Source organism: Passer montanus, unplaced genomic scaffold (assembly GCF_014805655.1).
Source record: "Passer montanus isolate IOZ18808 unplaced genomic scaffold, ASM1480565v1 scaffold50, whole genome shotgun sequence".
Taxonomy (NCBI): Eukaryota; Metazoa; Chordata; class Aves; order Passeriformes; family Passeridae; genus Passer; species Passer montanus.
Window position 1 is genome coordinate 3,404,699 of NW_024369930.1, and position 24,248 is coordinate 3,428,946.

The window sequence follows — 24,248 nt, forward strand, 5'->3', positions numbered from 1 at the left end:
ACATTTCATTATAATGACATGTGGTACTTTGACCTAGAAAACGATAAGCAAAATCTTCAGAGGTTGCTAGAGCTCTTACTGGCATTTGACAAAATAGAAATTAAATATTTTCTACAAATGCAGGTCATTCAAACAAATGTAACAAGTCCCAAAAGCAGCACACAGAGAACAGGGCAATGTCAATGTGCTGTACTGCATAAGGAGCCATCCACCACCCTGCATGGCCCAAGCCATGGCTACAGCTGGACCTTGCAGCACTGGCCACAAGTCCTGCCTGGCTCAGCCCATGGTCTCCACCATGTGGTGCAGACTTTGCCACCTGTTACTGAGATTTGTTCTCCCTGTGCCCCAGTATTTCAGTCTCTTTTCTCAACCCTGACAAATTTTCTGAGGTATCTGTACAGGCTCACTCTCTGCCAGCTTCACAGATACCCTTTTCAAGGGACTTCACAGCATGGAGAACTTTTTAAATAGCCCAGTCCATTTCTTAGCATTATACATAACCAAATGCAGAAAACACAACTTTTGTAAGTTTGTCATTTATAGCACAGTCAGATCACTCTTGCTCTCATTGCAGAAAAGGCTTCTAAGATCATAGTTTAACACAGTTGTATAGAATGTTTGCAGTGCCTGTCTTCTTTTCCCCCAGAATGACAGGAGAGCAACATGGATGTGATTTTTAGAGAAAATATAAATTTTAGTTACATTTATTTTATTGCCACTAAACATTGCCTTTTCTTCCAAAAACCTCCAAAAACTTAGCTTACATTTCCCATAAAATCACAAGCAATTGATAAGCTTTAGTTGTTTCGATATAAGCTGTGATTTCAGCTGGACTTTGTTTTTGCTGTGTGTTCTGGTCCAGATTTAGCTGTTCAAAGTCATCTAGTTCAAGGACTGGGATTATTTTGGTCCCAAAAGCAATGTGCTTATCCATGTTCCAGGTCTGCCTGCAAATACATCTTACTGGTATGGAAAAGGCCTTAACACTTAATTTAAACAACATCTTTTCTGGGGACTGAGGTAATTTTTTCTCTCTAAAACATGATTCCAATCTATTTTAGTGTGAAAATCATCTGAAGTCTTTGTAAATGCCAGAGAGAAACAAAAATTGTACAAATCAGGGTGATAATGTGATAATTCAATCTGCTGCTATCTTCCTTTATTATTGTCCTGCTTTAGGGCAAATCTGGGAGAGAACCTCTGAAGGGGTTCCTCTAGAAAGTAGATTCAAGCAGCCCCTCCCCAAAATGGTTCAGGAAAATATTTCCTTGGAGAAAAGTGGGGAAAAAAAATGTTTATTTAACAGGCAAAGCATTCACCAGCACAAAAAAAGAACAACATTAAACAATAAAAGCTCTTGCTGCTCTGCAGAGATGGCAAACACAGAAAGTCCCCTTGGTGGGCTGTAGCTCAGCTCACCAACTCTGTTATCAGTCTACCCAGCGCTGGGAAATGCCATGGACCAGACCCAGCCCAGGGGGCCACAGGTGTGAGCTGCTGGTGCCCTTCTGGGTTTTCAGTCCAGAGCAGGTTTAAACAAGTGCAAAGAAAAAGAAAAAACAGAGTTCAGGGAACTTCTCTGCCTCAGCTAGCTAAAAACTAACTAAAAGTAAAGGAAAGGTCTGTCCCGCTGTCTGTCCGTCCGTCCGCAGGCAACACAGTCCAGGAATGGGAATGTGGAGGAGTGAGTGCAAAAGAAAAAGAAAAACCAGAGTTCAGGGAACCTCTCTGCCTCAGCTAGCTAAAAACTAACTAAAAGCAAAGGAAAGGTCTGTCCCACTGTCTGTCCGTCCGCAGGCAACACAGTCCAGGAATGGGAATGTGGAGGAGTGAGTGCAGTTTCTGATAACAAACACTGCACTTCTCTCCCCCCTTCTCTCTCAGAACCAGCCTTAAAGGAGCAAAACTTGTTTCTGGGCTAAACAGATGAATGGAGATACAAATATCATAAATAACATGATTTCACCTCTACTTCTTATTATTCTTATTACCAGGACAATTATATAAGCACGAAAATCCGCACTTGTCCCCTTTTGCATAATAATCAATGAACATTTACCCCCAACATCTAGAGACTCAGAGTTCAAACACCATAAAGTCACCCCAGGATATTTCACCTCTACTTCTTATTATTATTATCAGGACAATTATATAAGCACAAAAATCCACACTTGTCCCCTTTTGCGTAATAATCAATGAACATTTACCCCCAACATCTAGAGACTCAGAGTTCAAGGCTTCTTATTGTAGGTCACTCAACGTACAAATCCAGCCTAGTAGGTGGATAGCTGCAATCATTCTGTGATATGTCATATCTTGAAGCAGAAAACGTTCCAGCTCTTATCTTTCTGCTGAACAAGTGTGCACCCTGGAGACAAACGCGGGGCACACACGAGAGAGTGACTCGCTTCTGCTGATCCCAGCACTGCAGGAGGGGATGGGGGTGTAAATGGAGCTGGTGCTGTTTGATGTAGAAGGGCTATTTTTTTTTATCCTGCTGTCCTCCTCCCTCTTTGCAGTGAAGACAATTTTCTAGTGGTTATTTCCTGGTTTTGTTTTTTTTTCCTCCATGCCTACTCAATTTCTCTTTTTTTTTTTTTTTCCTTCTCTATGCCTACTCAATTTCTCTTTCATAAAAAAATGCAGTGTTTAATTTTTGATATGTCTCTGACTTTTATAAATTTTCCACAAACTGCAGTCCTCATGAGACATAAAGATATAGCACATTCCTAAAATAAATTTGTTAAACATTTTTGTGAAGATGCTTCCTGGTTTTGAATAAAACATACTCCCTGCCAAAACAGTGTCTGTCAGAATCCATTTATGCTTTTGCAACTATTGATTGCAAGTCACTTGAGTTGTCTACTTCTATGACTAAGAAGGAGTTATATTTTATAATTATCCCTTGCTGTGGCAGTGTATCAAATGACTATTTTAATCATGCTCTTTATTTACAGTAAATTCTTAAGCCGTTAACTACTGAAAAGAAATATTTTTAATTAAATAGATAATTTAAAATATTTTTATTTGACTACAAAAGGAAGAAATTACAGAATAATATCTTTAAAATATTTGGGATTTTATTCTGTACATGTTTCTTCTTCCCCACATATGGGAAATGCATTCAGAAGTTATAATCACTTTGTCACATTTCTTTCTGGGGTCAAAAGCCATAAATTTTTTCTTACAAACATATTCAAAACCACCTTTAGATATAGATTTCTGCATTGATATAGTTATGTTTCAAATTTAAATTTCCTTTTTAATTTAATTATACCCTACTACTTTCTTAATATAAAAGCCTTCCATCCAAGTTGGACTATTTGTGAATGCCTACAGCCAGGTTAAACTGAGCCCTCATATCAAAACAAAACAATAAAAGATGAAAACTCTGTGTATCACAATTTCAGCCTAACTCTGGCACTACCTAAAGGGAAGTGAACCTGCAAAAAGATGTTTACATGCACAGGCGAGTACAGCAACCTGGAAAAACCAGTGAAAATGAGAAATTTTGCCCTTTCAACTCATTATAAACCCAGCTCATCTTCAAGGAGGTGAAGGGGCACAGCGTGCTTGCACAATATTTACTGAAATTTCTCTTTAGGAAGACGAAAAGAAGCTGTGTGCCATGGCAACAGCTCTGGAGGATGGCAGCATGTCTTCTGAGCTGGTGGAGCTCATCAAGCAGCTGTGGCGCGACGGCGGCACCCAGGCCTGCTTCGTGAGGGCGGCGGAGTACCAGCTCAGCGACTCCGCGGCATAGTAGGTGACACCAGCTGCTCAGCAGCTGGCTTCTGCTGCTACAGTACCTGTCCCCCTTGCAGAACAGCCTGTGGAAATCATTGCTCGTTGTCCTGGGAAAATGAGTGGGTTGCTAAGGTTTATAATATATCAGAAATGTTTAACCGGAGGAAAGAAGTGAAAACAAGGTTTCAGAAACATTTTTTTTCCATGGGTTTATTTGAGTGCTTACAAAAACAAAGTGTATTCTCCCTCTGAGTATTTTAAAGATGGACAAAATGAGGGAAAGGTGACTTGAAACAGCTTAGGTTTTACCTAGAGTGATTCTTTGAATATGTTGCAAGATGTTAAATATAAGTCTGGAGGAAACTATAAAAACTTTCCTCTAAACTAACCCTGCTCCCTGGGCCACTACCACTCCAGCTGAACCAGTGGTGCTGCAGCTGCTCTCCAGCCTGACAGCCCCAGGTCCCTTTCTGAGCCCTGGAGGTACCAGAGAGACAAGCAGGGGGCTGACCAGGGCTGCTCAACCCCACCTCCACAAAGGATCACCATCCAGCTGGGACATATCTCTTACCTCAGATGTATCAGTGACTTCAGATTTTTCAGGAGCCCCTGGCTTGGCTCCAGTCCTGCTTGGCTTCAGTCCTGCTTGGCTGCCTTCTCACCCAGCCCAAGAGAAGGGAAGAGTCACTGGGTCAGAGTCTTTCGAGAGTGCCCAAGTCTGATGCCAGACCCAAGGCAGAGGTTTGTTCCAGCTGAGGTCCATCTCTGGAGACCAGGAGTTGGAGGCTTCCACATTCCTGCAGCTCCTCCTACAGGCTGAGGGCACCTGCAGGGTGAAGTCTTCCAAGAAGAGTGCTCAAGTCTGACGCCAGACCCAGGGCAGAGGTTCCAGCTGAGGTCCATCTCCAGAGACCTGGAGGTGGAGGCTTCCACATTCCTGCAGCTCCTCCTACAGGCTGAGGGCACCTGCAGGGTGAAGTCTTCCAAGGTGTTGGGTGTCCCTTCTGCAAGGCAGGAAAAGAAAGGCATGGCTGCATGTTGGACTTCAGGGGACAACCTGAAGTGATCTGTGGTTCAATAATTGTAGATATAGTGCAGGGAACATGCAGAGAAAATATTAACAATTCTTCATCTTTTTATAGCTTCCAAACAAGAATGAAGATCTTTTGCAAGAGTCCTAAACAAAGAAAATATTGCTTATGTTGATTTGTGCCTGATTTGACATAATTTTATAGCACTATTGTATTTTTATAAGGATGGTACAGAGCAATTTTTTTCTACAAAACCCTTTCTGATAGGTTCCACTGCCATTTCCACGAAAAACTCAAACAAACAAACCGGTCATAATAAGTAAAAGGAAAATTACCTCTTAAATTTAAAACAAAATTTAAACCCTGTTTACCAGCTAACACTCTTCTGTGTTCCTTCTGCCAGGCAAATAAGCTTTGTTGTCTACAAAGAGGATAGAAGAACCTAAATTAATTCCCTTTCAGTGTTAATGTTTGTGTCCTGTTTTAACTTGAAATAGATTTCAGTATTTAAGGAGGTTAATACAGATTTAAGGGGGTTAATATAGATTGTGTAGTTATTATTTATTTCTAGACTTACATTAAAAACAGCTACAGTGAGATATTTTTCATCTGCTTGAACATTTCTGCTAATTTCTTGAAAATGCTGCTTCGCTGCCTTCATCTTTTGGTACCTGATGCTTCTAAAATTCTAGCCTTTGGCTCTGAATCATTAAAATCAACTTAATGTTTGCCCTTACTGCTGGGCTTCTAATGATCAATTCAAAGTCAGCCACAATCAACCATCTAATGCTGTAGTTCAATTTCTTTTAAACCCCAAACCCTGTTTCTCAGTGCCTTGGAACCAGCTCCTACATAGAATCTTGATTAATACTGTGTAAACTCTGATTTTTGGATGTTATGTTCTCTGAGATTTTTCATTATTAATTCATGCTAATGAAGTTTGATCACTGCTTTTCTTTGGTGTGTTTTAATTGAAAAAAAAATATTTCTTCTGAATAATAGAGAAGTTCCCTCTTTGTCAAATTTGGCTGGAATTTCTCCCTTAGACTCACCTGGAACTATTTCTGTTTTAAAATGGAATGATGGGTATGGAAGGGGCAAGATTGGGATTATAAATTCTGACTTTATATGTCATTGTACAGCTACCAGCAGTACATGGTGCATCTTGCTAGCTCAGTCATTTTCCTCTCAGGGTAGGATTCCTGTCACCTCATCCAAGAGAAGGAAAGATGAGCATTTACTGACCCACCAGGTTCCATTCCCTCCTTTCCCTGTGAGGAGATGGTCTGCAGTCTCCCCTTGGAGCTGCCTACGGCTCTAGGAGGAGCCTGAAATTGCCACCTGCTCCTTTAACTAGATAATTGACTTGGTCTAATTTTTTAATGCAATTACAATTGTCTGTGTTGAATTGAATTTAGGCATTTGTGGCTAAGAACTATCAGAACTTTATTTTATATTCAATGTTTATTTTAGTGCTTACATGTTTTATAAATATCAAAACGCCTTTTGTTTCTGCCTTCCACAAAGGCAAGCTCAGATGAGTTTGCCTCAGGCAAACATAGCTCAGAAAGAAACAGAGCTATATTGCTTTTTTTTCCTTTCCCCAACAGATTGTTTCCTGGCCTCAAATAATGGGAAAACATTGAATTACTCAGATTAGATTCAACACCCCTTGCAGCCTGGATACAGTTTATTCAACTTAAAATAAGAAAATCCCATTTCCAAACATTACTTGGAAATATCCAAATGAAAGAGTCGAGCTTTTTTGAAATTTTATTTTATTTTATTTTATTTTATTTTATTTTATTTTATTTTATTTTATTTTATTTTATTTTATCCTTCTATTATTTTTTTTAATTACAGATCTATTAAATATTGCACACAAGGATGACGATTTGTGAGATTTCTTTTGGAAGATTCTGGTTAAACTGAGCAGCAGAACTTCTTGCTGGGCAGACTTAGTGTAGAGAGGAAAAAAAAAGAGTCTTGGAGCATAACAGCCATTACAGACACTGTGTTTGTTTGCTAGAGACAAGAGGCTACAAATAGGAAGGTGCCAACTGGACCCTGAAAGTGTTTCATCTATTTTGTGGCTTCTTGTTTTTGCCTTTGGTCTTTATTTGAATATTGGTAGCTAAAATGCAGGAAGTTACTCAGGCATCACCTTTTTCTTTTCCTTTTGTCAACTCATAATCCCTCTGCACAGATTCACAGATCAGCCAGCAGGATTCAGAGGCTCTGCCCAGCCACTTAAAGAAAGTTTTCTGCCCCTATAAGAAGCTGGAGAAGTGTTGGACAAAAACATGCTTCAAAGATGTGGTTTGGGTTGTCATATAATGTCGATTTTATCTCTGTAGACCAGAAGTAAAAGCAGATAATCCACAGTTTCTCAAGGGCTCTTCGGAATGCTAACCCAGGGGATCCTCAGCTTCATTGAAGCTTTTGGTTTTGACTAAAAAATATATATCTTTTTTTTCTTAAATGACCATGTACCTTCTTGTTGTAAATTGAGAGGTCTATGGGAAAACAGCCCTTAAAAGTGAATTCCTCCAAAATATTATGCCCTCCCTTCCACTTAGGAAGGAAAATACCGTTGCAACCCATCTGACAGGCTGAGGTGATTCCTTAGGCATCTGCCTCTGCAGGATGCTTGTGGTTCTTGCCCTGAGGTAGCAATTCCCACTTGCTGAGAGAAAATGGCCAAAACCCCTTTGCTGACAAGGTGGTTTTCAAGCACCTCTAAGGAAAATAAGGATTTTCCTTAGCTGCAAATCTCAGAAAGATGTTTATTATGTGCAATTGAATTACATTTCTATGTACAAGCTAAAAAAAATAAAACGGCTCTGAATTGTGCAACACAGTTGTATAAAATCAACAGTATTGTATTAAAATATGTATAATGGACATTTTACTTTTTGAATTCACCAACAACCATTTCTTTCTTACTCTCCCTAGTTACCTCAATGATTTGGACAGGTTGGCAATGCCAGACTATGTCCCTACTGAACAAGATGTCCTGCACTCCCGAGTGCAGACAACTGGGATTATAGAGACTCAGTTTTCTTTCAAGGATTTAAATTTCAGGTATGAAAGCCATATTTTACAGTTTTCTTGGGTTTTATTTTTCTTAAGTATTTTCTATCACAGGTGTTGACTTATTGTCACACAGGTGATATCATTGTGTTATCATTGAATCTAGTCTTATTTAACATTTTTACACAGTTGAAAAAGCAAGATATTTTATTATCAGTACTCCAGCTTTGAGCATATAATGGACCATCACAAACAGGTCACAGAATAGTAGGTTCTAAAAGGGCATTTTTACATATGTAAATGTTTAAAAAGCTTTAGTTATATCCTGCCATTTGAATAATTGTGCCATTTATGAAATTTGCCTACTTAAATGTCCTTAAGAGCATGCAAAAAACATTTGATGTCTACCAATTTGCACACACTCTCAACCTTTCACTCTTCTTTTGAGAATGGAAATAACTATAACTGCTTTTAGCACAGGAATGTCCTACAGTTGGCAAAAAAAAAAAAAATTGTCCCATTGGAAATTTCAGCATTATCAAGCATATCTTCATGCTCATTTAAGACGAAAACAAAAATGTTCAGAAAAAAAAACTTTTGAAAATAATGCCTCTGAGAAATTTGACTGAAATATTTTGCACTTTCAGATATTCGAGTTCTGTTTATGCTTGGTGAACCAATTAAAAACATCTAATTGCACATGAAAATGGATTTGAATGAATTATTATCATTTCAGAGTTCTATAATGTTTTTCTCTGTGGTCTGAAATCCATTTAATTCTCAATTTAAATGCTGGGGTGCATATTGAGGAATGCAGTCTAGACAAGAAACTGCCTGTAGAGACAGACAGATTTATAAAGCATGAGGATTACAACTTTTACATTTTTCATTTGGCTTCTTTCTTTCTCCTCATGTGCCAATTAAGCATTCCCCAAACCATCTATGCTACCACACAGATCCTTTAACACAACAGAGATTGCACTACAAAATGAGATCCTGAAGTAGATGTCTTACAAATAAATAATTATCATCTATCAATAATCTGGTCACTCATGAAAATTCATTATTTGCCCACAAATGCTACACTGCAATATCATGGACATCATCTTCTTTTTCTCTGATTAATGTATATCCAGCTTTGTACATTGGAAATTTGAATGCCTTTAGTTGCATCATAGTTCATGTAAGAAATCAGTTCAGGGTGGAGAAAGAAAACCACCAGAGGGAAATCCTCATTGACATGGATGCTATCAGCCCTGATATGAGAATATCAGCATTAATGTTTGGGTCTAGCTGAAATATAGCTCAACTGGGAATTTAGTTTACAAAATATAGTCTGCAAAATTTAGTTTACAAAATTTAGTCTGCAAAAAAGAGGAAGGCTCTTAAAGCCACAACAAACACAAACCCCACAGTTTTTACCCTCTGCTGTGCATCAGAGTAGAGTTTTGTGAGTAAATTCATTGGTGGTTTCAGGCAGTTGAGTAATGTTAGGCAAAATCACTACAAAGGAGTCTGAGGGGTTTGAGCTGCTAAAGGGGTGCAGAACAATTATAAATCTCTGTTAACCAGCCAGGTACTGCTGCTTTGCATTGCCATAGCAATCCAAACAGCAGGAGGATCCTGATGTCTCTGCACCAAGTTTGATAAGTACCATAGAAACATCTAAAAAGAGAGGAGCACTTGCACATTCAGAGTGAGTTTTGGCTGATGTACTGATGGGGCTTCAGGTCACAAGCCATGCATGGAAACAAAAAACCCATGAACAGATGCCTAATTTGCTAAACACTTGTCCCTTTACTGAACTGAATGAGACAGAAAATATTTTGTATCTGCGCAGTAAAAGTCTAAATCCCAGTACTGCTCCCAGGAACTGAATTACAGTTGCACAGAAAACATCGATTTTTATTTGCTCCTTGCTTAGTGGTAACTTTGCTGGTTTAGTGCAATTTAGCTTCCATGTGCTCTTCAATTTATTTCACTAATATTGCCTTATAGCCCAGAACATATTTAAATGCTTTTCAAAGGAGATCTGATCTGCATGGTTCCTCTTCTAGTGTCCTTTCTATTGGTGTGCTAGGAAGAGTTTGACTGAAATCAGGCAAGCTTTATTTTAATCTTCAGACCTCTCTGTGTGTACCACTGAAGGAGTATACAGCTAATTCTGTATCTGCAGCTAAGTTTTTCAAGAGCAGTTCTGGGAAAATATAGAGACATCTAGACTAACTTTTAATATCTTGGTAAAACAAGATCACCTCATTTTCTACCATTTATGGACGGACTTTGGTTTACATACGAGTGCATTAAGTTCTGGGCTGAGAAAAGAGAAGCAGACTAAGGTTAGTACAAAAAAATCTGCCCTTAAGCATTGCCTCTGGCCCTTGGTCTTGTCCTTTTTAACTGACTTCTCATGAATATTCAAAGAGCTATATGCTAAAAGTTCCCAGGAAGTGAATACTGATTCACATGATTACGTATACTGAAACAAAACTTTCCTGAAGTCTAAATTTTGTAGATTTTATTATTTCTTTTCCTGCCATAACCCAGATTTCAGAGTCATACACCACAAATCATGAAAGGCATGTAATTATAGGTGACTTTTGAGTACTAATCAGAGACAAAATCAAGATACTTTATTTGTGCTGACCCCACTCTTCAGTAGACCTTCTGAACTCAGTGAAGATATGCTTGGAAGAATGTAATTACTATTATGAAAATCTTCCTCCACAACAACTTCCTGATTTCCAAAATAATTCACTTTTATTGGCACCCAATAAAAGAAAAAAATATTAAATGTCCCAGAAAAAAAAAAAAAATATTACTCCACAGCTTCAGAAACAGTTAATTATGAGCACTGGAAAGGGTTTTAATTTTTCCTAAGTACGATGAAAAATTATAAAAAATACCCTTTTTTAACATCAAATACACTGCTGATGGTGAAGGAAACAAAGGATTAAGATACTGCAAAAAACAATGTTTTCAGTAACAAATTATTCTTGCTTTGTTTACTACTGACATGATTGTTTCTTACTGAATCCCATTATATTTGTTGCTATAAGAATTGTTTCATTTTCAGATACTGCAGGACCCAGAGATCTAATGCATATTCTTGAAGGAAGGGGTAATCCAACAGGGGATTAGGTTTTACAGTATTAAATTCAACAACAGGAGGCACAGAGAAAACTCATCATATACACTAGGAAACAGAAAACCTAAGGGCAGGATACATTTGATTTTTTATGTTTTCCTTGTTTTCTAATGCACTTGAAAAATCTTCAAGTTTGGCATCTTTTGTTTCAGAAAAACAGTGAAAAGAAAGCCCTAGCCCTTATCACTGAAGAACTGCAAATGTGAGTGGGAGTTTTGGAAGCTAGGGCTAAGGGCTCTAAGTAAGCCCCAGCTAGGAGTGCCCAAATGGCTTTGGATCCCACAGAGAGTCCATACAAAACTCATATGCTACTACCCAAAGGTAGTAGCAATTCCTGGCAAAAGTGGAAGGAAATTATTGCAGGGAAGGACAGCCCTAAAATTCCCGCTGTACGAAGGAAGGGATTCCTGCTCTCCAGGAATTGCTGCTTAAGAGCAGCTAATGAAGGTGAAGAGACCCTCCAAATGTGGGATGCAGATTATGCAATGAGCTCAGTGATCACTCCAGGGCAGTGAGATGAAGGCAACACCTATTCACGCACAGCCAGGGTCAATGTGTGTCTGCCCTTCAGTCCTGTGTCTGATCAGTCAATATGTCACTTCACTGCAAGCAAAGCCATGAAGTAATAAATGATACTGAATTTGAGGGTCTTCTATCCATGTCTCAGAACTCTGCCTAAATAAATGCTAGCCTGCAAGTCTTAGTCCTGCACTGAGCCCCGCTTCCTCAACACTTCCTTTTCTGGACCGCTCAGTTTGGGAAGGACATTGAGATGCTTGAGCGCGTCCAAAGGAGGCAATGAGGCTGGTGAGAGGCTTGGAACACAAACCCTGTGAGGAATGACCAAGGGAGCCAGGCATGTTCAGCCTGGAAAAAAGGAGACCCAGAGGTGACCTTAGCTCTCTACAACTCCCTGAAAAGTGGTTGCAGTCAGGTGGGGGTTGGTCTCTTTCTCCAGGCAGCAACTGACAGAAGGAGAGGACAGAGTCTCAGGCTGCATCAAGGGAAATATAGGCTGGATATTAGGAAAAAGTTTTTTACAGAAAGAGGGATAAAGTTCTGGAATGGCCTGCCTGGGGAGGTGGTGGAGTCACCATCCCTGAATGTGTTTAAAAAAGAATGGATGGCACTGGGTGCCATGGTTTATTTGAGGTGTTAGGGCATGGGTTGGACTTGATGATCTTCCAGGTCTCTTCCAAACTTGTGATTCTGTGAATTCTGTGAACACAAAGTGCCACACGTAAGTACTGAGTATTAATCCTACATGCAGGTATTTAAGCCTTTTTATTTCATTTTATATGCACTACAAAGCCATGAGTAACAACACACAGCACTTCTTGACCTTTTGGGGTAGAAACAGACCAATATTTGGAAAAGCAGGGTATGTGTCATTCATCTCCATTTGAACTCTGTGCATTAAAAGCATGGCTACATCCTTATGCGTGCTTTACATTGTATATATGCTATTTTTTCTGCAAAGGATGTTTGATGTGGGTGGACAACGATCGGAAAGAAAAAAGTGGATTCACTGCTTTGAAGGAGTTACTTGCATCATATTCTGTGCTGCACTCAGTGCCTATGACATGGTTCTGGTGGAAGATAAAGAAGTGGTGAGTCAGAACAGACAAACAACCCTTTTTGCTTCTAAGATTTAATGTACTGTGTGATGGTACATTCCCATTCTCTGAGAACCATTTAAAGGCTATTACACTGTACTGGTTCTTTCCAGTAAAGAACATGTCAGTAAAAATGATGAATGGAGATGAGATTTTTCAGTCTCATGTTTACCTTTTGCACCTCAACAGAACAGAATGCATGAAAGCCTTCATCTGTTCAACAGTATCTGCAACCATAAGTGCTTTGCAGCCACTTCCATTGTGCTGTTCCTAAACAAAAAAGACCTCTTTCAAGAGAAAATAACAAAAGTTCACCTGAATATCTGCTTTCCTGAGTATAATGGTAAGTTTGGAGTGTTCAGGAGAAAACACATTTGGATGTTTGGTGTAGGCCATGAATCAAACACTGAGACTTTGACTCATAACATCTATATATAATTCTTTAAATACTAAACCTCTTACCTAAGAATCTCTTAATGAAAGAATGGTATGAGACAGACGCAGCCAGAATTCAACTCATCTCACCTACTCACCATGATTATCCTTGGGCAAGTTCATTTCTCTCCCTGGAATTGCTTATTTCTGTCCATTGGTGGTAGAAAAAGCTGAGAATTAAAAAGTTTCAGATGGCTGTGATGGACTCAGCTAATATTTCAGTACAAGTCAGTATCTTACCACCCACACACACATCTCAACTGAATCCAAAATTTTTGTTCTTATTTTAAGAACTCATTCCATAAGGGAAGTCTGTCCTTTCTTGTATGTCACAGTAGTGTCTACTGGAAGTTAAAAAAAACCACCAGATGTTCCCAGCTGATGCAAGAGAATATATAAGTCTGTGTCAGAAATTTACAGAGAAGAAACAGTTTAGATACAAAATTTTCATACCTAAAGTATGAAGTTAATTCAAATAGAAAGAAAACGGGAAAAAAAGACAGAAAACATTATTTCTTCTCTTTTTGCAGTTGTGATGAAGTACCAGTTGAAATGTGTCTTCTTTTGCTTTTACTTTTCTTTCCACTAGGACAAAATACATTTGAAGATGCTGCAAACTACATCAAGAAACAATTTCTAGACTTGAACATAAGGAAACAAGATAAAGAGATATATTGTCACTTGACCTGTGCCACAGACACTCAGAATGTCAAATTTGTATTTGATGCAGTCACAGACATAATAATCAAAGAAAATCTGAAAGACTGTGGGCTTTTCTAACCATTCATTTTCTTGCTCAGAGTTTCAGTCCACTTTTTTCTCTTCATCTGATGTGCTGACTGAATAAAAAAAAATCCTCTAGGTAAGAAGCTGTATCAGTTAGGCACCTGTTAGTATCAGTGGAGTTCTGGGTTCTGCCTAAGCATTGCAGACCAACATGGATCTTCCAGATATCATAGGGAGATTTAAAAAAAATCTTCCTGTTCTACAAAGATGACAGCTGCTAATAAACCCTGCTGGAATCAAAGTCACAATCCTATTTAAATCAGGATCACAGAGTCATAGAATTCTTTGCTTTGGAAGAGACCTTAAAGATCATCTAGTTCCAACCCCCATGCCACAGGCAGAGATGTCTTCCACTAGACCAGCAATCAGCACTTCTCAGGAGACTGGGAACACCTCAATGCCCTGTGTCTTCCAGTGATAGGATGAAAAAAATTTATAATGAGGTCTAAAGAAAATTATAGCTTTAAACAGTATCAATACATAATTTACATTTTACTTTGTATTCATGTTATATAAACAACTGAAAGTGACATGCCATTATTCAGCAAAAGCAAACCTCCCAGACTTAGATGGTGTATGATGAAAAGCAGCGCAAATCTGAATATTTAATTATATTGTTTCATTAGAAGAGCTGAGGGGCATATGCACAAAACTGCACACATACAAAGTTGACAAAATTCCCAGATTGAGAAAAATTAAACACAGTAAGATGGAGGCAAGTTTTGTAAATCCCTAAGGAGAAAAAAAATAAATTATAATGACTGTCAGTTTCTGCATAAGCCACAAACACAAGCTGAAACATTTTTGGTTTACAATTAAAGATGAGCTTTTCTTAAAAAGCTATTAATAATCCTGCTACACAACATGAATGGCAGCACTAACTTCTACTGCTGCAGAGCAGATGTAAACCCACCAGTTCCCATGGCAAAAGCACATCCTTGGAACTTTGGCACAGAGCACCTTTCTCTACACAAAGACCTTGCTAACGAAGAACTGCTCTCCCTTAACTCCTGTTGATCTATTGTGACTAACTATAGGAAATATTTGACTATTTTAAATAGAATGGGACTTTTCCTGGGTTTCAGCGGGGTTACAGTCAATTTTCTTCCTAGCAGCTGTCACAGTGCTGAGTCTTGCATTTAGTGTAAGAATAATGATAGCACATTGAGGCTTTAGATGTTGCTCAGTGGTGCTGATCCTACATCAAGGACTTTTAAACATCTCATGCTCTGCCAGTAAGAGATGCCACAAGATGCATTCATGGCAAGGACAACTGGCCTGAATTGGCCAAAGAGATATTCCATAACATGGAACATCATTCCCTGTAAAGAAACTGGGGGAGATTGGCCAGGAAGGTTTGGTCACTGCTCAGGGACCCCTGGCAGGCAGTGAGCAGCTGCATTGAGCATCCCTTGGTTTTCCTAGGTTTTATTCCTCTCTCTTTTTCATTCTCCTTACTATTATTATTGTTACTATTGTTGCTATTGTTATTATTATATTTTACTTTATTCAGTTATTAAACTATTCTATATACTATTCAGTTATTAAACTATCTCAACACATGGACTTTACCTTTTCCTCATTCACTTCCCCATCCCACTGCAGGTTTTGGAGTGTGTGTGAGCAAGTGGCTGTGTGGTAATTATTTTCCAGCTGAAGTTAGAGCTTGACAGAGTTCTAAAAATATTCAAATGAAATTTGAAATTTGGCTTTGAAATAACACTTACTTTTAAAATAGACTCATTGATGAAGGGTTTCTTTCTGCCTTTGTATTTTTTTTAATACATTTCAAATTAATGTTCACCACAGACTCCCTGTGATCTGGTTAATCTAATAAGAACAGGGAACTTGGGCACTGAATAGCAGCAACCTGCAAGCTGTCCACATGAGCAGGGCCACCAGGGTGTGTAGGTCTCCCAAAAGAAGTGGGAAGTGAAGAGCCAAAATACATTTTGCATTGCCTGGATTTCTGCTCCTGTCTCATTTGTAGTGCTTCACTTTATTAATTTCTTGTTTTAGTTGAAAACAATATATTTCCAGTGGTAAGGATTCTGGATTCATTTCCAGCAATAAATCTAATTTGAAATGAATTATTTGAACTATGGTGACATCAACATTTGTTCCTGATGCCTTGATGGCATAATAAAAGCCAAGGTCTTTAAGAAAAAAATCCATGAATATCTCAAACATATTCTTCAAGCAAATGCCTGAGAAGTCAAACAGGCTTGACAGCACAGCCTCAAAGCTCGTACAGGTAAGACTGCTTGGATGGGATTTCCAGCTAATGTGGAAGAAGTTTGGAAGGCCAGTGCCCAGTGACAAGAGTGAGCTTTCAGTTCGTGATCCTCCAAGAGAAGAGGCTGCAGGCAGTGTCACCAGGAGCCAGGGCGCTGAGGGACAAGCTGGGGACACAGCACAGGTCAGGGTGCTGGGGTCTCCTGCAGCCCAGCTTGCAGCTCCATCTCCTGGTGACACCGCAGGGATGGGTGCCTGAACCCAGTGCTGTGTGCAGCAGCGCTGCTGGCATCTAACTCTGTGCCTACATCCCAAATAATCCCATTCCAAGGGCTGCTGCTGCCACCCACAGCCCCAAGCCAGGCAGGAACAGCAGCCAAGCCATGCCCAGGAGTGCAGTCTTGTGATGCCTCTAATTTTTCCAGCAGACACACACAGAGGGAGGCAGGGAAAGGGCCCAAGGGTGACAGCTCTTACTGCATGGGGTGAAATCCAGGTCACCTGTCCCTGCTTGGACTGAGTTACACCAGAGAGCAAGCAGGATCACTTTCTTCTCAGTCCTGGCTAATCCTTTAAGATTGTTAAGTGTTTCTGAATGTACCTTGTGGAGTTGTTGAATTTCTGGCTCCAGACACCCACCCGTGGTCAGCAGTGCCAAACCTGCACTGACACCCAGCACTGAAGCCTGACCCTGCATAGCCCTGCAGCAACCTGAACTTGGCCTGAATTCCCTGGAAGGGCCAAGATGTGAGGAGTGAGGAGAATTATGGTGAACAGGCTGTAGTAGAGGACAGGAAGAAGAGTGAAGACTGATATCTGCCGCGTGGGTCTAGTACATGGTGACTTTTTATCCTTTTCTCTCTATGTACACACTTTGTTGTTGAAAACAGAAATTTTTCGCCAAGGAAAAGAAATTTTTGAGATGAGATGGAAACATGACACATGACTTCCAGAAAAAAGATAGCCAGAGGTTTCCAAAAATCTTCCCAAGAATGTGTCTGCACTAGAAAAGGCACTTAATAGAAATCATTCCAATCCCTAACCCTAACTGCAATTTTTGCCTTAGCTAGAGACTGGGTTGATGCCATAAGCTGAGAATGATGAAGAAAAGGTGTCTCCAACAGTCTGAAACCTCCTCAATACACACCAGCTGTACTGGGGACAAAATGGCCAGAAAGGCCACTCAAGAAACACCAAAGGTTTATTTTTCCTTACTGAGGATTGCAAGAAGATTTTCTACATTGGTGCTAAGAGAAAACTGATGAGGAAAGGTCATGTTCCTTTTCAACTCTGAGTCAGCCATTTGTCCTAACAGATTGAATTACAGTCTCTGCAGTTCATACTTTCATCCACTGGGACATATAAATCTGATTAATGTGAATGAAAGTAGCAAGACACTCAGAAAAGTTAACATATCCTTCATACAATGTGTACCTATATGATGCATTACATGTTTTGAAACCACTTTCTGTGACATCATAAAAAACCTTCCATAAATATAGTCCTTTTCTGTAACATTTTAAAAGCATAAGAATGGCATATAAATCACAGGACAGTGAGACTCTGAGGATGAGCATTGTGAAAGCTTCTTATTCCAACCCATTAAAAGCAAATCACAAATTCTGAAGTAGCACGTATGAGAATCCTCTGAGACCTAAGATCAAAGGGCACTTACGTGCTGAACAGGCATTGATCAAACCTGTTAGCTCTGTTTACCCTTGAGTGCAAATCCTGTCCACACAGGAGCAGGGAGCTGTAAAATGAAATTATTCAGCTACAAGAGGCATTCACATGAGATCTTACTCAAAAGACACTAAACTACAATTTGCTACCTCACAGGACTGTTCAGTGGGTGGTTTTGTGGTAGCAAGATGTGTAGAGAGGAGTGAGATAGACTGATACTCTATTTAGTTTATGAGGGGAAAGAACACAGCAGATCTGAGGATATTTTTACAAGCTGTGTGTGTTGATTGGAGCTGTGGTAATGTGCTGCAGCTTAAGGAGACATCATGTTCATTCTAGTTAGAAATAGAGATTTGCAAAAAGGAAGCCTTAATGTCTTCTTAAGTGTACTTTTTCTCCTGTAAAATAGGCAGTTATTTGGCCTGTAAGTTACACCCACAATATAGATGCCATGAAACTGAATTTAGGTCAGAGGTCACCATGAATTAAATGTTAGTGGGTTGTTCTGCATAACATCAACAACATGATGTACTATGGGAGATATAGTCCCTCATGATTACTCTGATTTTTTTTTTAACCTTCTTGTGCTATTTCTGAAAAGCCAACATAATGTTGCTTAGGAGTTCTGCTTAAAAACGATGCTCATTGTATATTGTATTTGTAATAAAACAGCAATTACTAGTTAGTTTTTATGTTGGGTCTTGGAGAATTCCCACTGTATTTTTATGTATACATGCGGAAATGACCAAGTTTATTTTCTTGTCTTGATGCCTTAAGTTTTAGCTTTCATATTTTTTAGATTCTGTACTGCCTTAATGTGTGCCTCTGAACATCATATAAAATGTTAGCAAGTTCTTCTCACAGTTTAGTTAGATAAAACAATCCTTTTCCAGCCCGAGGACCAAGAATACCATTGCAGCTTCAGGCCCAAAAAGTATAAACAGCAGGGAATTGAGGAGAGCAATCTGGGAGGATGGGACTTTATACCTGAAGCTGTAATTGGACAATTAACCTCAATATTTAAATAGACCAAAACTTATAAAAGTGTGAAAGCTCATGACTGGTCATCTATCTTGGGTCCATCTTGGGCAGAGCCGCAGCCAGGCTCTTGCAATGCCCAAGGTGTATCCTTTAAAGGCCTTTTAATAAATACCTACTTTATTCCTTTAACACAGGTCAGCCTCTCAAGGCATCAGTAAACAACAAGACACATTATTCAACAGGGTCATTATTGATCCCATGTAAATTAAACAAGGGAAGAGACTGATGCCTAAAGAGGCTGACTTGGAACAGAAGCGAGACAGCATTAAAGGAATAAAGTAGGTATTTATTGAAAGGCCTTTAAAGGATACACCTTGGGCAGTGCAAAAGCCCAGCTGTGGCTCTGCCCAAGATGGAGTGAAGATGGACCCCGACTCATGAATTTTCACACTTTTATAAGTTTTGGTCCATTTACATATTGGGTTAATTGTCCAATTACAGCTTCAGGTTATGAAGTCTTATTCTCCTAGATTGCTCTCCTCAATTCACTGTTTATACTCCTTGAGCCTGAAGCTGCAATGATGTCCTTGGTTCTCAGGCTGGAAATAGATGGTTTGTCTAATTAAACTGTGAAGAGAACTTGCAAAAACTTTATATGAAGTTCAGTGTTATATACTAATGCAGTACAGAATCTAAAAATATGAAAGCTAAAACTTAAGGCATCATTACTTTAATGTATTCCACCAGAAAAAAAAGGAAGCCATTAGGTAAATAGAGACAGCAAGTAGAACTTTCATGAAAGTAAAATGACAGTCTAGATCTTTATAACATACTTTAGATGTCTTCTTTGTAATAAACAAACTATCATTTGTTTATCAGTGCTTATTCTTAGCCAGTGTTTTTCATACTACAAGGAATTTGAATTTCTAAATTAATACCCCTCTGAAAAGGCATATGAGTTAGAGAAAATACTTGTACAGCAGTTTTGTGCCTTCAGAGAATAGTAACTATGGGAAGAAGGTGAAAGTGGCCAGACTTAGAGGAAAGGGGGTTAAATTACGGACGGGTATGTTTTCAGACTAAAATATTTTCTCCTTTTCAAAACAGTCGTGGGGTTTTGATTTTGGTTTTGTTTTCAGTTCTGTTTTGCTTTTGGGTTTTTTGTTTGTTTGTTTGGGGGGTTTTTTTGTTGTGTTTCTATTTGTTTGTTCATTTTATTTTGTTTTGCTTTGTTTTCCATATTGCAACAGAAAAGGTTCAAAGTTAAGAAATAAAAGCTTGGTTTTTTGAAAGAGAATATTGTGGTAGATCCCAAATATTTCCTTGTCAGGTGTGAAGATATACCAGCATCTATTAAAACCAGAAAGAAAAGAAAAGGGCTGCAAATGTCAGAACCTACCTGATGGGGAATGCCCACTCTTGGCACAGCTCTAGGCAGCAGCATTTGCTTTCTCAGAGTTGTTTTTGTTCAGCAGTGCTTTCCTAAGTCTGACTGCACCAGCAGAGAGCAGCAGTAGCCCCACCATTCAGGGCTCGGCCCTGCCAGATGTGTGGGTTTTGTTTGATTTAGGGACACAGTGGGGTATCTGGGCATCAGCTGACAAATGGCACCTGGGAAACTCTCAGAATGCGATCTGCTTGCCATGGCTCAGTTCTCCCAGCTCAGGAGCTGCACAGGTAGAGGTATTTTGCTCTTCTCCTTTATTTTTTTGTTTAGGTTGACAACAGTGAAGAATTATGCCCCAAATATTTGCTTGGCATCCCTGAGCTCATAAGTATGAAGGAGCTGCCTCTTTTTCCTTTCAATATTTAATATGCAGTTTCTTTTAACTTCTGCTTACTGAATTTAGATTTATTGAATTTTCTTCCCTAAAACAATGTTTATATAAATATACATTCATGTTTATATTACAACACAATTTCTACTTTTTATGAAGACTGTTCAAGCAAACACTGATTTTCCAGTTCTACAAGGCCCCAGTAAATGCCTGTTTACATTATTTCTGTGATCTGTAACAACTGAGAACCCAGCTGAGGTCCTACAGATTTACAAGCCCAATGAATCCTTGAGGTTAAGATATCAAACATCCACTGGCTAATGGTGACATTAATCTCACACTGTCTGCTGCTGAGATGTTATTGCTTTACTAGTGCCACATTGCCATTTAAAGTCATTTCATCCTGTAGTGCAAGTCATGTGGTTCTGTCTGCTGGTACAGATCCAACAGATGGATTGAGAAGGAGTAAGAAGTAGAAAGCAAAATGCAAAGAGACTCATTGATTTCAAAATATGGCATATTCAGGGGTAGCCTTTGCTTTTCCATGATTAAAATAAGGTGGGGGCTCTCATATGCAGTAGTTCAGACAGACACCCAGACCTGGGTGCTGCAGTTTACACAGCAAAGGGTTTTAGACACAGACAAGCAGCTTTCAAAGCAAAATTCACTCCCCTGTGAAGTGGTAAAGTTCCCTACAAAGTGAGAGGGAAGAGTTCAGCAAGTGAGCATGAGCTACCAAGGGTCAGCATGCAGCCGAAGGAGCTAGGGGAGTAAATAGGAAATCCTGCAGAGAAGGTTTTGCTGCAGAGATTGACTTTTCTAAACATAAGTGGGAATCTAGACACCTCTTTGAAGGAGAATCTGATACCAAAAAGGACCTTGCTATGTGAGTCCTCAGTGGAAGGACTCGAGCACTTTGCTGGGAGTATTTAGCACTTGATAGAACTGAAATCTGAAATGCTACTTTCTTCATAAATGGGCTCTGCAACAAGAATGGTATATAATAGAATTTGTGAAAATAAGCAAAATTGCCAAAAGCCTGAATGCAATTCAATGTTTCCATCTCCATTAACTGAATGCCAAAATGAAATAGCATCCACCTAATGGCAGAGAATAGCAACATATCTTGGATTTTATATATACAATCAAAAAAAGTATAAAAGTTGAATCCTAAAGAAAATATTGAAAAAAGGTATTACAGAGAACACATTTCTGAGGCAAAAGAATGTGTGGTATCTTTAAAGATTATTGCAAGAATATTTTCATAGCCAACAAAAAACAAACAAGGCTTGCATGCACATTTTTATTGCAAGTTTTTATGTCAAATTCTGACAGACGTGAGGCTGAGAGAGGAAAGTTGGAAAAGCTGAAGCCCATTCTAAGGAAGCAGCTGCTTTCAACTGGAATTGAGTGAGAGTAGTCATGAGTGAAAAGATGTTAGCCAAGAAAAAACTTCCACTTGGCATCTTGTAGAAGGTTCAGCATGTTCTCTCTCTCCTTCTCCCTTTCTCTGGACAGTTTATTAGCAAGTGGATTTTTCCTGCTCAGGTTGAAGCTGCCACAAGCCAGATTTTTGCAGCTTATAGAGTAATGGATTCTTCTTGTTAGTCTCCCTGTTTATCTTCTACCTGCCCAAGGTTTCAGTGTTATATAGTACTGTACCATACAAAAGAAAATTTTAATATAATCAGTACTGTGAAATGGGATTAATAATGACTGTTCAATCTGGCAGGCTGAAACACAAGGTTCCTCATAAATAGGACAGATTCTGCATTGCTGACATTGAGTTTTCCTTTCCCAGGTTGATCGGCGTCACCAGCTTCACTTTCTTCCTCTGAGGAAAGTGATTTGCAGGGGAATCTTATACTTTGGCAATTTTGTTTGATGAGAGGAAAAAAATGCCATGTACTGGGGGACAAACTTGCTTACAGAATTTCCCAGAGAAGCTTGCAGCCTTCAGTGAGACTGATTCACATCTCCAGTTCATTTTTTCCCAAAGATCTGTATGAGTATTTCCCAGTAATCCTTTTTGTTGTCTGAGGAGAGGGCCAGGTCACCAACACCAGCTGACCACCAGCAAAAAGAAGCTCAAGTACAGCACTAGGATAACGTTTCCCCTCACACCTTGTGACAAGAAATCCAAAGGCGTTTGGACCTTCTGGAAAGGATTTTTTCCCCCCATTTTTTGTAGGCGAAAGACGACCTGGATAACTTTGCCGACTATAATAATCTTATTATAGTTGGCTATACCTAGCACTGATTATATGGTCTCTGGAAATTATGTAACCCTAACTTTGACCTCTCTGCATGCTAGCTGACTACAAGGGAGGTGAAGATGTTCAGCCAGGTCTCTCTGGAAAAGAAATGGCAGAAACAATCTTGGCCCACAAGATGAAGCTGTGTCACTGGCCATAAGTCAGAACAGTGATGTGCCAAAATGTACATGTGTATATATGCAAGCATCTTTATATGAGCATATGAAAAGTTTAAGGGTTGCTTTTGATATATTCAATTTCATAGAGCTCTCCTGGGGGTAAGAATTCCCAATCTCTCCATTTGTCTGCAATACATATTTTCTCCCAAACAATTCAAGTGCAACATGCCATTTTCTACAGCTACAAAAAATACAGCACAGTAAGGAGGCTGCTAACCCAGCAGCATATACAACTTGAAGCTTTAAACTCATAATCATCTGAAAGCTTTTCTTAGCTGTAGCAAAGTGTTTCTTGTGCTTCTAGTAACCTATAATAAGGATTCAAACTTTATCCCCCAAAATTGTGAAGCAGGCATTTAAAGCTGTAAAGCCATCATCTGCTGTAGAATTTTCTATTTAAAAGAAAAAACAAATTCATGTTTATCTTCCAGCTCTCTGAAGACTGGGAATTTGTATGAACTTGTGCTGTTGGGAGAGGTATTGTTTATGAATTTGTTTAGCTGCTACTATAAACACAGGCCTGCCTTTGTGTGCATCAGGTCTTTATGTAACCACTGTGAGGGATGTGGGGTTCTCCTCCAGAAAGCAACACAGGCCAGGGCTTTGTCTGGAAGGGTGGGGAACGGATATGGGTGATCTTTTTTCCTGGAAACTGATGGGCTTTTGAGATGTCAAGATGACACTGTTCTCCCTCCTCCCTCCCTTGCAGGCTCTTCAAAAGCTCCCTGCCATTACATTGTCTGCCCACAGCAACATTCATCACAGTACAGGCTTAGTGGCTGAATCAGACTATCAGAGCATCTGATAAATTCAGCCTCCTTTTGGCTACAAAGAGACAGCTCACAGCCCTGGAGCACAGGGGAATAGTAAAGGTGGTGACTGAAGAAATATCTCCCTTAAAAAGGAAAAGCAAAAACTTAGGAAAGATATTTCTCCTTCCTCCTGTCCTGGCCACTCTCAGGAGACTCCAGCTTGCAGAGCAGTCCTTCAGCTGGTCTTTGCAGCCTGACACAGGAGAAGGCTGCCACAGAATGACTCCTCCACCTTGGCTTCTGGCTGCTGATTTTAAAGGACTGACTCAGTTGTGTTTATTCTGACACATGAAACAGAAGCAGCCACCAAATATCTTCATCAGGGCTCCCTTCAGGTCAGGGATAAGGTTAGTCATGTTGGAAATTCCTTAGAAAAATAACTTTGACATAGAGGAGAGTCCTGAAGGGAGAGAGGCATCTCCTGCTCATTCTCCTTGATTCTGGGAAGCACAGCAATTTTACCATTGTTACGTTTAAGAACAGGAGACTCTCTCTGTGTTCACTAAGGTGTCTTTCCTTTAGTGAT

At 39.4% G+C, this 24,248-nt stretch overlaps 1 protein-coding gene across 1 annotated transcript in view; it reads left to right on the plus strand.

The window, feature by feature from the left end:
- The window catches only part of LOC120509279 (guanine nucleotide-binding protein G(t) subunit alpha-3-like), a 28,866-nt gene extending 14,984 nt beyond the window's left edge, over positions 1 to 13,882 (plus strand). Inside the window, exons 5-9 of the mRNA XM_039723729.1 lie at positions 3,608 to 3,765; positions 7,737 to 7,865; positions 12,443 to 12,572; positions 12,768 to 12,921; positions 13,603 to 13,882. Of these exons, the coding sequence (XP_039579663.1) occupies positions 3,608 to 3,765; positions 7,737 to 7,865; positions 12,443 to 12,572; positions 12,768 to 12,921; positions 13,603 to 13,793 (762 nt within the window). The 3' untranslated portion in view covers positions 13,794 to 13,882. The remainder of the gene's footprint in view (positions 1 to 3,607; positions 3,766 to 7,736; positions 7,866 to 12,442; positions 12,573 to 12,767; positions 12,922 to 13,602) is intronic.
- Positions 13,883 to 24,248: the final 10,366 nt, after the last annotated feature.